Source organism: Hyperoodon ampullatus, assembly GCF_949752795.1.
Source record: "Hyperoodon ampullatus genome assembly, chromosome: 8".
NCBI classification, from domain to species: Eukaryota; Metazoa; Chordata; class Mammalia; order Artiodactyla; family Ziphiidae; genus Hyperoodon; species Hyperoodon ampullatus.
Window position 1 is genome coordinate 36,184,147 of NC_136921.1, and position 16,672 is coordinate 36,200,818.

A 16,672-nucleotide genomic window follows, 5' to 3' on the forward strand; every position below is an offset into this window, starting at 1 on the left:
TCAATTAGTGCGTGAGTCACTCAGTTGGAAGGTATCATACAGAGGCCTCAGAGGAAGAGTTTATTCTAAAACGCCACACAAAAGGACAAGACAGAGTGGTCTTCTGTGAGCAGCTCACTAATGCCTCCAGACAGAGGCTGGCAAACTACGACCCCCATGAGCCAGAGATGACCCACTGCCTCTCTGCATGATCTCTGGCTGCTTCCACGCCACCACAGCAGGCCTGAGTAGGCGCACTCAGACCTCACCACCCGTAAAGCTCAAGATTTTTACTAGCTGGCCCTGTACAGGTGAAGTGGGCTGACTCCGGCTCTCGAGAACAGGCCTGGATGTTGAGTGTGCTTTTATATATTAGGGTAGCTTAAGGATAAACTGTAAAAGTCATATAACTGTAAAATTTAAAAACCAAGGATGATGATGATAATAATAACACCTTTTATTTGTATAGCATGTTTACCTTCTCCAAGTACTTTCAAACGTATTCTCGGAGTTTGCTTTGAACAATTAGTGAGATTATAATCTGATCAAACAGAGAAGGGTTCCACGAAGGTTGAGACGGTGTGACGGGGTGGAGGGTAAATGATTCCTCACTGAATAACTGAAGGAGAGGCTTTCTTTCAAGTCCCTGGTGTCTATGCACTCTTGCAATCTCACATTATATGTAGCAGATGGTTTAAAGTTCAAGAATTTTTAGATTAGGTTAGCGCTCGGCGTAATCCTTAGTTTTACGCAACTCTACAATTAGCAAAAAAGCACATCAGTGTCAAGGAAACGACTTAGAATGGGAAGAATATGCGGAAGATGTGATCAAATTCTAGAATCACAGGACGCCAATATAGGGAACATGTTATGTGAGCCTGGGCATTGCGGACATGTGTTTTCTTTGTTCTATATTTTCTTCTTTAACACCATGTTTCCTTCCGGGAACCATGGCTCTTCAAGTCTCACTTCATGGAGTTCAGGTGGGGCTCCCCCCACCACTAACTCTGTGGTAGGCACATGACTCCGGCCTGGCTAGTGGGAAAACTCTGTCCCTCTAGCCACAGGGACAGGTTTATTGACAGATACATGACCCAACCCGGCCAATGGGAATCAGGCCTTTTGGACTTTTTGTTGGAACTACTGGAAATGAAGCCCTCTCTCAGATCACAGGGGCTAAAGATTATGTAAGCTTGGAGCTGCCAGCGTGTCATCTTGGCTGCTACATGGAGACAGTACCTAAGAATGAAGCCAAGAATAAGCAGAACCAGGAGATTGTGGGAGACATTGAAAGAGGAAAGGAGGCAGAGACAGAAAAATTGAATCCTGATAACATATTGGGCTTAGAACCAAATTTGCCTAAAGGAATCTCCTGGAATTTTCATGTACATCAGTCAATAAATCCTCTTTTCTCATTAACTAGTGTGACTTGAGTTTCTGTCACTTGAAAGTGAAAGCGTCCTGATGGATACACTGGTAACACTTTTCTGCTGATAATAACTTAAACTTTTTACTAAGAGGTATTTCATTCCAGTTGTGGACATGAGCAAAAGCATAGGGCTGAAAGAAATGTCTTCCATCAAAATCTGTTGCAGAGCAGGGCAGGGCAGGACCAAAACCACACTGGTGTACCATTTCTTAATTCCAGTCTTAAAGATACCCAAGAATGGGGTTCTATCACTAAGCTTACATAAGATGTTTCTCAGTTTTGTTAAGGGAGTTTTTCTTATTTTATGATGATATCAGGCTGGAAAGTATTTTCTTCTGAGTAGCATTCATGATGTTAACCTTCCAAAGATCTGTCAAAAATATCATTTTTGATGTTTTGTTCTTTGTTGAGGTTGTGTTCTACATCATTCATATACTTTTGGGCCAACTTCAACCTCCAATGAATTATGTCTATCAGGTTTCTCTTTATTCCAACATTTTCTCTTCTTTTTTATTCTCAAGATATATGCATCTGTCTGCAGGGCTTAAGAAAATCTGCTGAAGTGTTGTTCTGTGATGTTTATGGATTAAATAAACAACATTTTCCATCTGATGTCTTTACCTATAGGAATAGCTGAAGTGCCATAAATTTATAGTTTCTAAGTCAAATTACTCACCAGTTGTGTAATTCAGCAAAGGCAGCTTTGATCTTCTTCACTGAACTATCCACTTCCTCCTTGATCATGACGCGATATCTAGTTAGAGACACAGTGCAGCGTTGCAAATCCTTCACCGATTTCTCAATATTTGGGCCTAAAATTAATGTCAAGAGAAAGCATGTTAAAGCGAGCACTTTATTTTTTTATTTTTGAGCTAAACAACAACAACAAAAGCAACTAACTCACCCCCTTCCAATAAAAAGAGAGAGATGTCTCTTGTTTTTCAATGGAAAAAAAAGTTCCTTTAAGAGGATGTTTATAACCCAGACTGGGTGGTTGTGTGGCCCTGGGACAGCTGGGATCTCACCAGTGGGCTCTCTGGATGGGCCATTTGGGGCACATGTGTCTCCTCTGCCCTCTGGAAAAAGGCTCTGATCATTATGTTCTATTGCAAACTGTAGTTTCTTAGAATCTGATATGTCTAAAGACCATTTGTGCTGCTGGCTCTCTCGATAGACACCACTCTGCGTAGTTTAAAGCCAGCAGGGCTTTTGGAAGAGGAAAATGACAGAGAGGTTGGGAGAGGTACAAATGGGCTAGAGAGAGGACAGAGCATCGCTGCCAGGTACCTGGCTCTGGCCCCATCAGTCCTGAGCCAGGCCTGTAATTATAGCAGCAGCACTTAAAGCAGCCCTGTGGGTGCCAATCTTGCCTGATTTCCTGAAACTGTCACTAGGGTTTACAGACAGTGCAGAGCAAACAGGCAAATTGTACTTATCCCAACAAGGGCATGTTTCTTAGAAGAAAGAAATCTCTCTCAAGAAAAGCGAGAAGGTATAATCAAACCCAAGCCAAGGAAATCAGATGCAACTGAGGCTGAATGAGAAGAGTATTATTTAATCTTCTGGCAATCAGAAAGGAAGTGATTTAGCCCCTTTCATTTTTAATACCAGTTATGTGTAAAGTATATCAAAGCTCAAAAAGTGATAAAAATATAATGTGTCAAATATAAAACTCTCTTTCAGTGTATATTGTCTGCAAGTCCTAACACAGAACTGAATTTACGTGAGGAAGGTCAGATCAGAAGAAGACACAGCAGCCTCTAAACTCATCTTCATTCAGTGCAAGTTCAGCACTTACAAACTCACATATTGGGGAAACATTCAGCCTTCACATTGCTAAAAGAGCTCCTGCATTAACATTTGCTTTATAGGATGTAAGGGGAGAAAGTATTTGTGGTGCAAATTTCTCCATGCCTACAAAGAGAAGAACGGCCACAGAGGGGCAGGAAAAGGGGATATAATTCCACTTAAACATTCAAGACCTTTAATTAACAGTGAGGGAATCACATCTGGCTTTCAATCTATGTGGCTCACAGAAAGAAATGCAGTTTCATGTGTATCTCTCTTCACTAAGCAGCATCTTTTGGAAAGTTCTGTCATTCGGGTACTCCTCTGTGTGTACAAAATATGTTGAATCATTTGTGCAAAAGAAATCACTTTACCTCTTTTCTTTGCCAACTCATCTGGCTTTATTTCAAGATGAGCTGCAGGGGCATTGGACTTAACAGGAGAAGTTTTTGCCTTAGGCTTGCTTGGGTTACAAGGCTGCTCAGCTGACCAGTGTAGGCCATCTGACCCCTCTGGTGTTCCATGTATAGGTTTGGGGTTCCCATCTAAGGATAGTTTCTGTTGCAGTGGTCTGTTGCCTTCTGTAAGAAAACACCAAATAATGACTGTGAAGTGATAAACTAAAAACACTGATGATAAAGTGATGGGGGATGCCGCGATTTTTGTTTTTGTTTACATGTTGGCAATAGTGCCCTTCACTGCAAACAGTCAAGAAACTGTTTTAATAGATGCCCCAGGAGATGAAAGGGTATACTGGAAAGAACCTTGTACTTGGAGTTACAAGACCTGGGTGGGTGTTTTGGCTCCAGTAATTACTTGCAGAGTGAACCCCAGGCGAGCCACTTATCTCTGAGCCTTAGTTTCCTCACCCATAACCACCCAGGAAGGTCATTAGGAGCCTTACATGAGGTGAACAGTTTGTTTTCCCCCATTCAGTAAAGGCTTAGGCGTCTTTAAGTATGATTTCATATTGAGGCTATAAAAACATAGCCCTCCCATCTCCAAGTGCTACATCAATGTCTTGTGGTATTTTATTCAGAATTAATGAAGGCAGAAGAGTGACTGGAGATAGGGCAAGGATGCAGTGACAACAGGTTCTATGATCATTTCATCTAATTTATGGAAGGATTAAATCAGGAAACATCATCACAGTAACTCAAATATATTTAAAATCTAGGGAGTCAGATTCTCTCTGGAGCTTTAACAGATGTGGCAATAAATTAAGCAGCGCATTGCTTTCAGCGTCTTTTAAAGGTAGGTTCCGATTTAGTTATTGCTGGAGTGAATTAAATGGCACCTTAGTGGCCTGAAAAGGAAATGTATCACCATTAACATCTTACTCACAACCAGAGAGAGCTTTGGGTGTGAGAAAAGGGCAAGCCGGCATGCTTTTGCAGGTCAGGTTCTTAGAGAAAGCTGGGGGTAGTGGAAAGAGGGCAGGTTTGGCACATTCTGATCTTCCCAATGTCTGGGTGACCCTGTAGGAATGACTGCACTTCTCTGGCCAACTGCAGCTTATACCCAAACAGAGCACAACATCATCTCTGCGACACCCAGCCCCCTTTCAGACAGTCACCCTGCCTCACTTCTCTCTACTCCGTGGTGCCTTGTAAAAACTTCGTGCATTATACTCTAACACAGGGTTTCCATGTCTGTCCCTTCCTTGCAGAGGCTATGACGCACTTGAAGGCAGGTGCTAAAATCATATTCGTTTTTGAAGCTCCAGTACTTGTGTCTAGGTCAATAGCTATCTGTAGAATTGTGACTGAATTAAAGTACTCTTCAAATGATTTCACAGGAAAAAAACAAGAAGCAAAAAATACCTTTCCTGACACTGTCACAAACATTACAGAGACTACACTTGGAAGGTACAAAAGAATACGATCTGGTCCTCGTCAATTTGATTTTAGACATTTGCCCATTTATGATGGGTAAATTTGACTTTAGTTGAATCCATCATTTACTACCTATATATCAAAAAGGCACAGCATACGTTTTTATGGGCTGAATACTGAGTGCCCTTTAAATTTTACTTAAAGGGAAATTATAGCATCCAATGAAATGTTCAGCCCAGGTGGTGAACAAAGTAAATAAGTACTGAAAACATCATTTCCTCCAGTAATAAAACAGATTTAAATGGTAGTATACAATTTTATCTTTAGTTATAATAAAGTTTGGAACTTCCCTGTAGAGCAGTAGTTGTCAAACTTTAGTGTGCATGAGTTTTTCCCCTAGTACTTACTGCAAATGCAAATTCCCCAACACCACCTCCAGAGATTTCGATTCAGAAGTAGATCCAGGATTCAACTTCCTAGGTATTTCTGTTGGGATGGAGATGGGTGGTACCTAGGTAGTACCACCCACCAGGAGAAACTCTATTGTGAAAGATGAAAAACTAATTTTTTTTGGGGGGTGGGGGCCATGCCCCGTGGCATGTGGGATCTTAGTTCCCTGACCAGGGATTGAAGCTGCAGTGGAAGCGTGCAGTCTTAACCACTGGACCATCAGGGAAGTCTCGAAAAACTAATTTTTTGATGAATCTATAAATGTTTTGTTAAAAGTAATTAAGTATAGGCTGGTTCCACCTCACTCCCTCTCTAAATCATAGCTGAGATTCAGGCTTGATGAAATATTATAAATTGAGAATCTAAAATACAGCTCATTGTACATAGTATAGTAAATTACTGTTATTCTTGAAAATAAGGGGATTTCTATTATAGCCTAGTGGAAATAAAGACCTTAGAACAGAGGAAAATATTATTCTGTTGAATGCAAAACATTTTAAATGAAGACAAGCATGCAAATGAGCTTGGGCTCATTAACCTAGAGCTGAAAATATTTTGTTCGTGTATCAGAGAACTGATATGTGGGCTACTGGTTCATTTCATCATTCATCCAAAAACTATTTATTGAGAAATTTGAGTAGTAGTATCTTTTCAGGTCCTGAAAAGCTGTCTCATTAGTGAGGTCATTGAATGCTGGAAAGATCTGAATTCTCAAAGACTACTTGGATATATCTTCACACCTGCTGTACAGATCTGTCTCCAGATATAGTAAAACTCTAGGACTCTTTCAGATGAAAATTGGTGGAGAGTTATAGAATCATAATAGAAGTAGGTTCATCTTGACCACAAATCCAGATATTTCTAGCAACAGAATAACAAGAGTTCTTTCCTGGATACAGTGATTTTCCTCTAACATTATGGGCTAGAAGCACCATCAGTCTTCTACCTTTCTGGAATCCACTTGTAAACTTCAATAGACTATAGTTGACTTGGAGTTGTTTCATATCACTGTCCATTAAGGTAGCCCCTAGCCACATGTGGCTATTGAACACTCGAAATATGGCTTGTCTGAATCAAGTTGGCTGTAAGTGTAAATTACACACTGAAATTTGAAGACTCAGTACAAAAAAAAAAAAGAAGAGTTAAAAATATTCCTTTGATAATTAAAAAAATATTGATCACATGTCAAAATGATTCTGGGTATGTTGTTAGGTAAGATATATTACTCAATTTAATTCACCAGCTTCTTTTTTTTAATGTGTCTACTAGAAAATTTTAAATTACATATATAGCTCACATTACATTTCTATTGAAAAGCACTAATATACACCAAAAGAAGCACGAGATTGCTGGTCTCTCTAGACTAAGAGAGTATTGATTTTAATGCAAACTTAAAATATCCTCTGCAATTTCTACATGAGAAAAGTGGAGACAGTGATGTATTATCTTGTTCATCATTACATGCTTGGTGCCTTGTGAGTACATGATGAATACTGAATGGATGCCTGAATGATTGAATCAGCATTACTTTGGTACTGTGCATGCCTGGGGCCTTTCCAATTATAGGGAGCCTAGTTTGATATGAGTCTCTGGTTGTGTCTTTATCCTATAGTCATCAAATACTTGAACCAAAGTAGCTACACCTTGGAAAGAAAAATTCTCTCTGGAAACACCCAATCTGCCCAGACTTCAATAAAAATTATATATATTTTAATTTAATCCTTGTCCATGTATCTAAAAAATTGCTCCTAGAAGCTTATGTGTTTTTGAATCTATTACCTAAGCCTTCCTTTTATTAAAAATACTTATCAAATCCCAATATTTATATAACTTCTTGAGTATGGCTCTGGTTTCTGATTCAATTTAACTCAACAGACCTGTATGGAGTGCCCACTCACTATGTGCTTGCCTTGGCTAATTCACAGGAGTTAAATGGGACATAGTCTCTCTGCCATTAACAACTAGTATATAAAATTGAAAAAGTAATGTAAGACTCCAGCATGATAAATCTGAGTTGACCTTTCCCCACTGTACTGTCTTGGCACCTTTGTTGAAAATCAATTGACTGTATATATGGTATTCTATTTCTGAACTCTATTCTACTCCACTAATCTAACTGTTTCTCCTCACTCTGATACCACACTACCTTATTTACTAACTACTATATAATGAGTCTTAATATCAGGTAATGAATGTCCTCCAACTTTGCTCTTCTTTTTCAAGACTGTTTCCAAATCTTAGGCCCTTTGCATTTCAATATGTGTATTTCTACAAAAAAATTCTGATGAGATTTTGACTGGTTTGCATTGAGTCTATAAATCAATTTAGAGATAACTGGTACCTTAACAATCTTGCATCTTTTGATCACTGAACATGATATATCTTCCCATTTTTTAAGGTTTTCTTTAATTTGTCTCAGCATTGTTTTATAGTTTTTAGTGTCTTGTGCATCTTTAGTTAAATTTATTCCTAGGTATTTTAGATGACATGCAAAATGTCACTGTATATAATTTTTTTTAAATTTCATTTCCCAACTGCTGGTTGCTAGAATGCAGAAATACAAATTAACTTTTTATATATTTGAGCTTGTACCTAAAACACCTTGCTACTTTCCTTATTAGTTTTTTGTTTTGTTTTGTTTTGTAGCTTTCTTAAAATTTTCTCCATGGGCAATAATGACATCTGTAAATGAAGTTTAATTTCTTCCTTTCCAATCTTTCCTTGCCTTATTGGACTGGTTAGGAACCCTAGTACAATGTAGAATAATCATTCTTGCATTGTTCTTGATCTTAGGAAAACTACATTGAATATTTTATTATCAAGTATTATATTAGCTGTATAGTATATTTTTCATATGTTTATCAGTAAATTCTCTTATATTCTGGGAGTTTTTATTTTGTCAAGTGATTTGAGATGATCATGCTGTTGTTCTCTTTGATTTTGTTAATGCAGTAAATTACATTGATTGGTTTTTAAATGCTAAATCAATGTTGCATTCCTGGAAAAAAGTACCCTGGTCATGGTGTATTACCTTGGGTTTAAATATTGCTTACTTCAGTTTGCTAATATTTTGTGGAGGATTTTGCTCTTTTAATCATGAGCAATATGGTTCCTAAATTTTTCTTGTAATGATTTTTGTCAGGTTTTGATAAGGTTATGCTGGCCTCATTAAAAGAGTTGAAAAGTGCTCCCCTCCTTCTATTTCTAAACTATTTCAGAAAATAAAAATATGTTTAAGATTGCTATTATTTCTTTCTAAAATGTTTTTAAGCGTTCACTGGTGAAGCAATCTGGGCCTGGAATTCTAATTACCAATTGCTTTGATAGGTTTTGGGCTATTCAAGTTTTCTATTTCTTATGTACATTTTAGTAATTCGTATTTTTTAAGAAATTCAGCCATTTCACTTTTTGGCATAAAGTTGCTTATAATATCCTGTTTGTTGTTAGTCTTTAAATGAATGAGGGGTCAGGGTCAATTTCATTACCGATATTGGTAATTGGGTTATTGTATTTTCATTATGATGTAGTTCAAAATATTTTCTAGTATCTCTTGTGTGTGAAATTTTTTCTTTGACCAATGGATTATTTATTTATTTATTTATTTTTATTTTGGCCGCACCATGTAGCTTGCGGGATCTTAGTTCCCTGACCAGGGATTGAACCTGGGCCCTCAGCAATGAAAGCAGGAGTCCTAAGCAATGGACCGCCAGGGAATTCCTGACCAATGAATTATTTAGAAGGCTGATTAACTTCTGAATTTTTGGAAATTTTCTAGATATCTTATTCCTATTAATTGTTAATTTACTTCTATTTTTGGTCAAAGAGCATACTCTAAAGATTTCAAAACTTAAATTTTGTTTTGAAACTTATTTTATGGTCCAGTGATTGGTCTATTTTGGTGAAAATGCCATGTGCTCTTGAAGTCGTTGGGTGTAGTGTACTACAAATGTCAATTAGGTCAAGTTGGTTGATAATATTTTTCAAATCTTTTACACTCTTACTGATTTTTAATATACTTGCTCTATCAGTTGCTAAGAAAATGGTGATAAAACCCATAATTATTGTGGATTTGTCTCTTTCTTTAGTTCTATCAGTTGCTGCTTCATGGGTCTGGAAGCTTTGTTGTTAGGTGCATGTAAAGTTAGGGTTGTTATGTCTTCTTAAGGAATTGATCAATTTATTATTATGAAAAGATCCTAATTATCTCTGGTAATATTCCTTGTATTGAAATCTTCTTTGGTGTTAATATAGCTTCACCAACTTTATTATGCTTACCTTTTGGATAGTACATCTTTTCCTTTCTCCTTTAACTTTAGGCCTGTCTCTCTTTCTATGTAAAGTGCATCTCTTGTAATCAGCATATAGTTGGGTCTTGCTATTTTATCCAGGCTGTCAATCTCTGCTTTTTAATTCGAGTTTTTAGTCCATCTCCATTTAATGTAATTTTTGGTATTATTGGGTTATGTTTACCATTTTGAGCTGTGTCTATTCTTTATTTCTTTGATCTGTTTCCTTATTTCTTTTAGGTGAATTTGTTTTCAAGTAATAGTTAGTCTTATCTTTTTTTGTGATACCTCTTCATTCTTTGTCTTTAGAGACTGTTCCAGGGATTACAGTATGTATCATTAATTTATTACAGTGTCTTTTGAATCAATATTATACTGCCTCATGTATAACGTAACGACCATACAATAGTATAATTCCACTTACCCACTCCTGTCAATTGTATATTTATAGTCATATATTTTACCTCTACATTTGTTGTAAACCTCACAATACATTGTTATTGTTTTTGCTTTACACAGTCAGTTTTTTTTTTTTTTAAATAAGAGAAAAAAAACTTTTCTTTTTATCCATATATTTACCATTTTCAGTATTTTTCATTTCTTCCAGCAGATCCAAATTTCAATCTGGTATCATTTACTTTCAGCCTAAAGAATATCTTTCAGCTTGTTTTGTAGTGCAAGTCTGCTGGTGATGAATTCTTTCAGCTTTTGTTTATCTGAAATTATCTTAGCTTTACCGTCCTTTCTGAAGGATATTTTCACTAGATATACAATTCCATATTGGCAGTTATTCCCATTACATTACAGATTTCATTCTAGAGTTTTCTGGCCCATATTGTTTCTGATGAGAAGTCAACCTTTATTCTTTTTGTTGTTTCCTGTTTGCAATGTGTCTTTTTTTCCCCTGGCTGCTTTTAAGATTTTTGTCTTCAATTTTGACTTTCAGCAGTTTGACTAGGATATGCTTTGATGTGATTTTCTATCATTTACTCTGTTTGGATTTTGCTGAGCTTTTTGGATATGTGGGTTGTTGTTTTATGCTGAGTTTGTAAAAACTGTGGCCATTGTTTCTTCATAAGCGCCCTCCCTCCATTCTCTTCTTTTTTTCTTTTGAGATTCCTATTGCATATCTGTGAGACTGCTTGATACTGTCCCTTAAGTCACCGAGGCTCTGCTTTTTGTTGATGTTTTGTTTTTTCTTTTAATCTTTTTCTCTGTTCTTCAGTTTGTTTATTTTTATTTTTAATTAATTAATTAATTAATCTTAGTTCCCTGACCAGGGATCGAACCCATGCCCCATGCAGTGGACGCATGGAGTCTTAACCACTGGACCTCCAGGGAAGTCCCTGTTCTTCAGTTTGGATGATTTCTTCTGACATGTCTTCAGGTTCACTGATCCTTTAGCCTTTATTGTCCAAACTGCTGCCAAAGGCATCTGATGACTTTCAAAAAAATTCAGTTATGGTACTTTTTAGTTCTAGGATTTCCATTTTATTCTTTTTATCTCTCCTAAAATTCTCCTCTCTTCACCTTTTTTTGGTAAAATTTTAAAACATATTTATAATCCTTATCTGCTGATTCCAACATCTGGGTTGTCTATGGGTCTGCTTCTAATGACTAATCTTTTCCTTCACTATAGGTCACATTTTCTTCTTCCCATGTCTAGTAATTTTTTAAACGGGATACTGAATATTGTGGATGACACATTGAGAAACATTGGATTTTTGTTATTTTCCTCTAAAGAGTTTTGTATTTTGTTCTAATAGGTCATTAAAATACCAGCATATCACTCTCTGCTCCCCCCACCCTGCCTTTTGCCTTGAAGGTAAATGTTAGGCATCTTATAAAACAAGCTGGAATGGAAATAGGTAAGGGGATAGTAGACTGTTCCTTAAAATACCTTTATTTAATTACCCTGTTTTATATTTCTTTTCTTAAGTTTGCCCCCCATATCTGCTGACTCTAGATCCAGAGTTTCCACATTTTCTGACAGGCAGTCAGCCTCCTCCCTCCCAAAGCTCTCTCCCTCTGAATTCTATGCTGCAGTTTCCCATACTCTGCTTCATCAGTCAATCCTCTTCCACCTACTTTCCTTCCTCTAGAAATTGAGGCCCTCTTCTCTCTTTTCTTCATTATTGTGGATTTCTATATTTAAAAATCCTTTACTATAATTCAGTGGGGTTTATGATGAAGAAGATATAAATTCATGCCTTTCTTTTTCTTAAAAAATTCTTGATATGCTTTGCCAAATTATTTTCCAGTCACTTGGACCCACTGACATTCAGCTGTAATGCATGCAATTGTTCTCACACTTAACTCTTGCCAATACTGAGAACTATCAATTTTCCAGTTACTAAATCTCAGTATCAACTTACATATTGGACTTGTCCTTGACTTGATTTATTTTACAGAGCAAAACATGAACTGTGGTGGTTATTTTTTGTTAACAGCACCAGAGAAAACAAATCTTCCTTTTGGGAGAAATACAAGAACTTAGATTCAAAGATTTTCATAATATATGTACAGCCATGTATGTGTTCAGATTTGAAAGTTTCTGAAAACTCTTTTTTCTCTTTAGCTTTTACTTTTTAGTGAAAGCCTCATGTACTTGAAAGTAGACTGAAGGAAGTATAAGCAGAGTTCAAATCTAAATTTAAAGGATGTCTTAAATACAGAGTAGTTCTAAAACAATTATTTTAACCCATTGAGTTAAGATGATTTCATAGTCTCCTACACAAATGTAATTTCAGTAAATCACATCACTTCATGACAATTAACTTAGTATTGTAAAGTATTTCTATCTAGAAAAAACCGATAAACAAAAAATAATTTTGTTGTTATAAAATAATGCCTAAAATTGCTAATATCTGTGTTATTTAAAGCATTACCATTCTCTTAAAAGTATCAATACTTAAGTGAATTCAATAGTGTTTTATAATAACCAATAATAAAGTAATTGGTAGTTCTTTAATCATTGATCTTAGTGTTCTTAAGTACTCACAAAAGAAGAAATGTAAATGGAAATTAAACATTTTAAAAATGTTCCATCTTTCTACTAATCAGTTTTACAAATAAAAACAATGAGATTAGTGCAATGTTTCTGGACAGCAATATATTAAGCACTTAAAAAATATCCATACTCTTTGAGCCCAATAATTCCACTTCTAAGAAAATATGCCAAGGAAATAATCATAATTGTTCATAAAGATTTATATACAAGAAATGTTTGCTACCGCATTGTTTATAATAGCAAACAAATGGAAACAATGCACATGGACAACATTTTGGGAATAATTAAAATAAACATGGCAAATTGCAGTCATTAAGGTCATGTTTTTAAAGAACATACAATGATAAGGTAATGTTTATAATGTCATGTTAAGTAAAAAACGGAATACAAAAGTTCACCCGCTAGGGCTTCCCTGGTGGCGCAGTGGTTGAGAGTCTGCCTGCCGATGCAGGGGACACGGGTTAGTGCCCCGGTCTGGGAAGATCCCACATGCCACAGAGTGGCTGGGCCCATGAGCCATGGCCGCTGAGCCTGCGCCTCCAGAGCCTGTGCTCCGCAACGGGAGAGGCCACAGCAGTGAGAGGCCCGCGTACCGCAAAAAAAAAAAAAAAAAAAAAAAAAGTTCACCTGCTATATAATATTTGTAAAAACAACCCCTATATATATTTGCATTTAAAACATTCTGAAATGAAATTTAACAGTGTTTTTTTCTGAGAGGTAGGATATTTTTCCCCTTAAACCTTACTGCATTTTTCATATCTCTCCAAGTAATATAAATGCCTTTTAAAACCAGAAATACAAAATCCATAATTATCTTTAAAAAGCAGCACAGCAACTTAAACTTTTTAATTAACCTACACTTATCCACATAGTTTATCATTAATAATTCAAATACAACCATGAAAATGGCTTGTTTGAGTTCCTATCATGTCCAGTTATTGTTCTAGACGCCAAAAACACAACAGTGGTAAAAGACATTTGTGGTTCTCATCTTTATAGAACTTGCAGTCTCATAGGAAGACATATAAATCAAACCACCACACAAAAAAATGTCGAATTACAGCCGTGTTAAGTGTTATGAAAGAAAGGTACACAGTATATGAAATCCTCAATTGGAGTATTTGACTTAGGGATATCAAGAATGAATTCTCCATGGAAGTAACAACTAAGCTCACCTGAAATTACATGAAAAACTAATCAGATGAAGAGGGCAGGCAAGTACATTCCAGGCAGAGACAGTATTTGAGGCAGTTATCAAGTTATTGTCTCTCAACTCCAAATCCACTCTTCTTTGCCCTACTTTGTGATACTGGAGCTGGACCCTGTAAACCATTCTGTTTTGCCAACTGGCAGAATGTTAGCTTTGTCAGTAGAGGGCAACAAAGGGGTCCCGCAAGGCGATGAAGACAGAAATACACTTCCCGTCTAGGTTCTGGTCCTTCCTTATTATTATTATTAGTCACCACAGGAGCCAGCAGCCATGCAGAGGAGCTCCAGCTGCACTCTCATGCCATGTTCCCTGGCTCCCCCGCCCTGATAGTGGCTTTGAGCAGTTCCAGTCTATCTACACCCTATGGCAATGGTGGGCTTCTTCTACAGAACAGCTTGGGCCAGGCCCTATGCCAAGATTTCTTGCCACCGCAAGGCGGCATGCATGTTCCTCTGGGTAGCCACACACCTTGTTTGATGAGGTCAGTCTCAGTTTTAGACTGGGGGCCTCTCCCAGTCCTAGTTCCTTTATTGTCCAGTCTTCCTGGAGATAGTGACTGCTCTCTTGACACATCTAGGCCCCTGAGAGTCCTTACTTACCCCTTCTAGTAGTTAGCCACCTCCTACAGTTTTAGTTAGCAGTTCTTCCTATTACATGCCTCCCATCCAAATAACTGGTGTGGCTTCTGTCTCCTGACTTGAACCTGACTGTTATACACGGCCAGTACGTGGGAGTAAGAGGACACCAGTACGGCTGACGCAGAGAGCAAGAATGAACATGCTGTGCATTGAGGCTGGAACGAGACACAGGGGCCAGAATATGCTGGGCTTGCAGGCGAGGGTAAGACTTTTGGTCTTTATCTTAAGAGTTCAAATATGTGTTATCTGAAAAGATTACAGGATAGAGAATGATTTAGAGGGGAACAGAGTGAATGCCAGGAGATGAAAGAGTGGACCCTTAGAGCAGCAGAGGCAAGAAAGGATGGTTTTGATCAGAAGGTAGAGGTAGAGACAGTGAGAAATGGATGGATTCCAGGAATATTTGAAAAGGAGAATCAACAGAACTTGGTGATGAGGAAGATGTCATGACTGATGCCTGGATTTCTGGCTTGCAGAATGGATGGACGGTACACTAAGATCAGGAACAATAAAAGAAAGCTAAGACTGGGAAGGGAGATCAGGAGTTTGTTATGAGCATGTTGTTCAAGTGCTTTGAAATTATCAAAGTGAAAATGTCAGGTAAGAGTCTGAGTTCAGAGAGTAGCCTCAACTGGGATGATGAGTTTGTGAGCCAGGGCACATAATTAAGGCTAGGGTATGGCTGAAATGATCTACAAAAAGAGTACAGCTCTCTATGAGAAAGGATTTGGAACTAACCCAGCCTTGGTGAGCCTCAACAACTAACAGCCAGTAAGAGAAGACTTAGAGGTAAACTTGGTGGGAGCAATTTCCTTGGAGTAATGGGGCTGTAAGCCATAGGAATAGGTTGATAACTGACAGAGAGGTAAAGGAATGGAGACCGTGAGTAAAGACAACTCTTTTAAGATGTTACAGAATAACGGTCCAGTGATGAAGCCCCAAGAAAACTCTTTTCACATTACAATTATTGTACACCTTAATTTGCATTTTTCATCATTCTTCTATCTCTACATGACAGGCTAATTAAAAGAAATTCAGAGGAACCAATAACTTTGGAACAGAGACCAAAACAGGTTTATTCAGAAGACATAATGTCAGTCAGTTCTGCCTTTTCATAACTTCTTTATCATATACAGATAGACTTTATTATTTCATTCACGTTCTATAAGACTTGATCAGCTCAGAGGTCATAAAAGCTGGAAACTTTCTAATTGGAAACCAATCTTTTAGTTTAATTTACATTGTCTTTACAAGGTCTCATACGTCATTCATACTTTTACAGGTTTATTTACATTTACATTAAAAGATAATAGATAACAAAGTCGAAGGATTAATAAGCTGTCAATGACACAAGGTAGGCATATTAACTAGATTTGTTTTGCAGACTTATTTCTCTGAAAAACAGGCTTAATTCTCATAGCATTCTGATAGAACCATTTAGATCTTTGTTCAAAATTAAGAAAAAAAAAGGGAAGGCCTTTTATTCTTTGCAAGGAGTGCCTTCCATTTAATTAAGTCTATTTTTAACTGAAACTGCCGTAACAAGGTTTGAGTGGGAAGTTACGAAGGTATCAGCTATTCAGAGATGAGTAGGTTTGTGGTTTTGCTGTTAAGGATGCAGCAAAAGTAGTTTTCAAATGAGAAAGAGAAGGGAGAGGGCTCTGGATTTCGCTGTACCCAGGTAACAGAAGAACACCCGAGGGGTTTTAATATCCTGTGTCCTCATGTCGATACATCCTATGTCTGTCTCCATCTCTTTCTGCTTTATCACACACACAGAAAGGAAGCAGAGGCCTAAGCCATTGAAAACACAACGTAAGGCCACCTCTAATACTACCTGAACAGTTCAGACACAGTGCTGCCGGAAGCAGATGTTGAGACTGAACAACACACAACTACAGACAAGAGTTAACACCAAGGATCTGATGCCAAAATAATAGAGTGAGAATAACGATAAATGTGCTCTAAAATATAAGCTTCGAAACGCCTGTTCACATGACAGTACTTAAGGTCAGCTATATATACGAATAAAGTACTATATCTTTAA

The 16,672-nt window shown here is 37.3% G+C and overlaps 1 protein-coding gene across 1 annotated transcript in view; it reads right to left on the reverse strand.

Annotated features, from left to right (window-relative positions):
* Positions 1-16,672, reverse strand: part of SPATS2L (spermatogenesis associated serine rich 2 like) — an 86,492-nt gene that overhangs the window by 33,905 nt on the left and 35,915 nt on the right. The window contains exons 5-6 of the mRNA XM_079709711.1: positions 3,571-3,777; positions 2,085-2,220 (exon numbers count right to left, since the gene is read on the reverse strand). Of these exons, the coding sequence (XP_079565837.1) occupies positions 2,085-2,220; positions 3,571-3,777 (343 nt within the window). The remainder of the gene's footprint in view (positions 1-2,084; positions 2,221-3,570; positions 3,778-16,672) is intronic.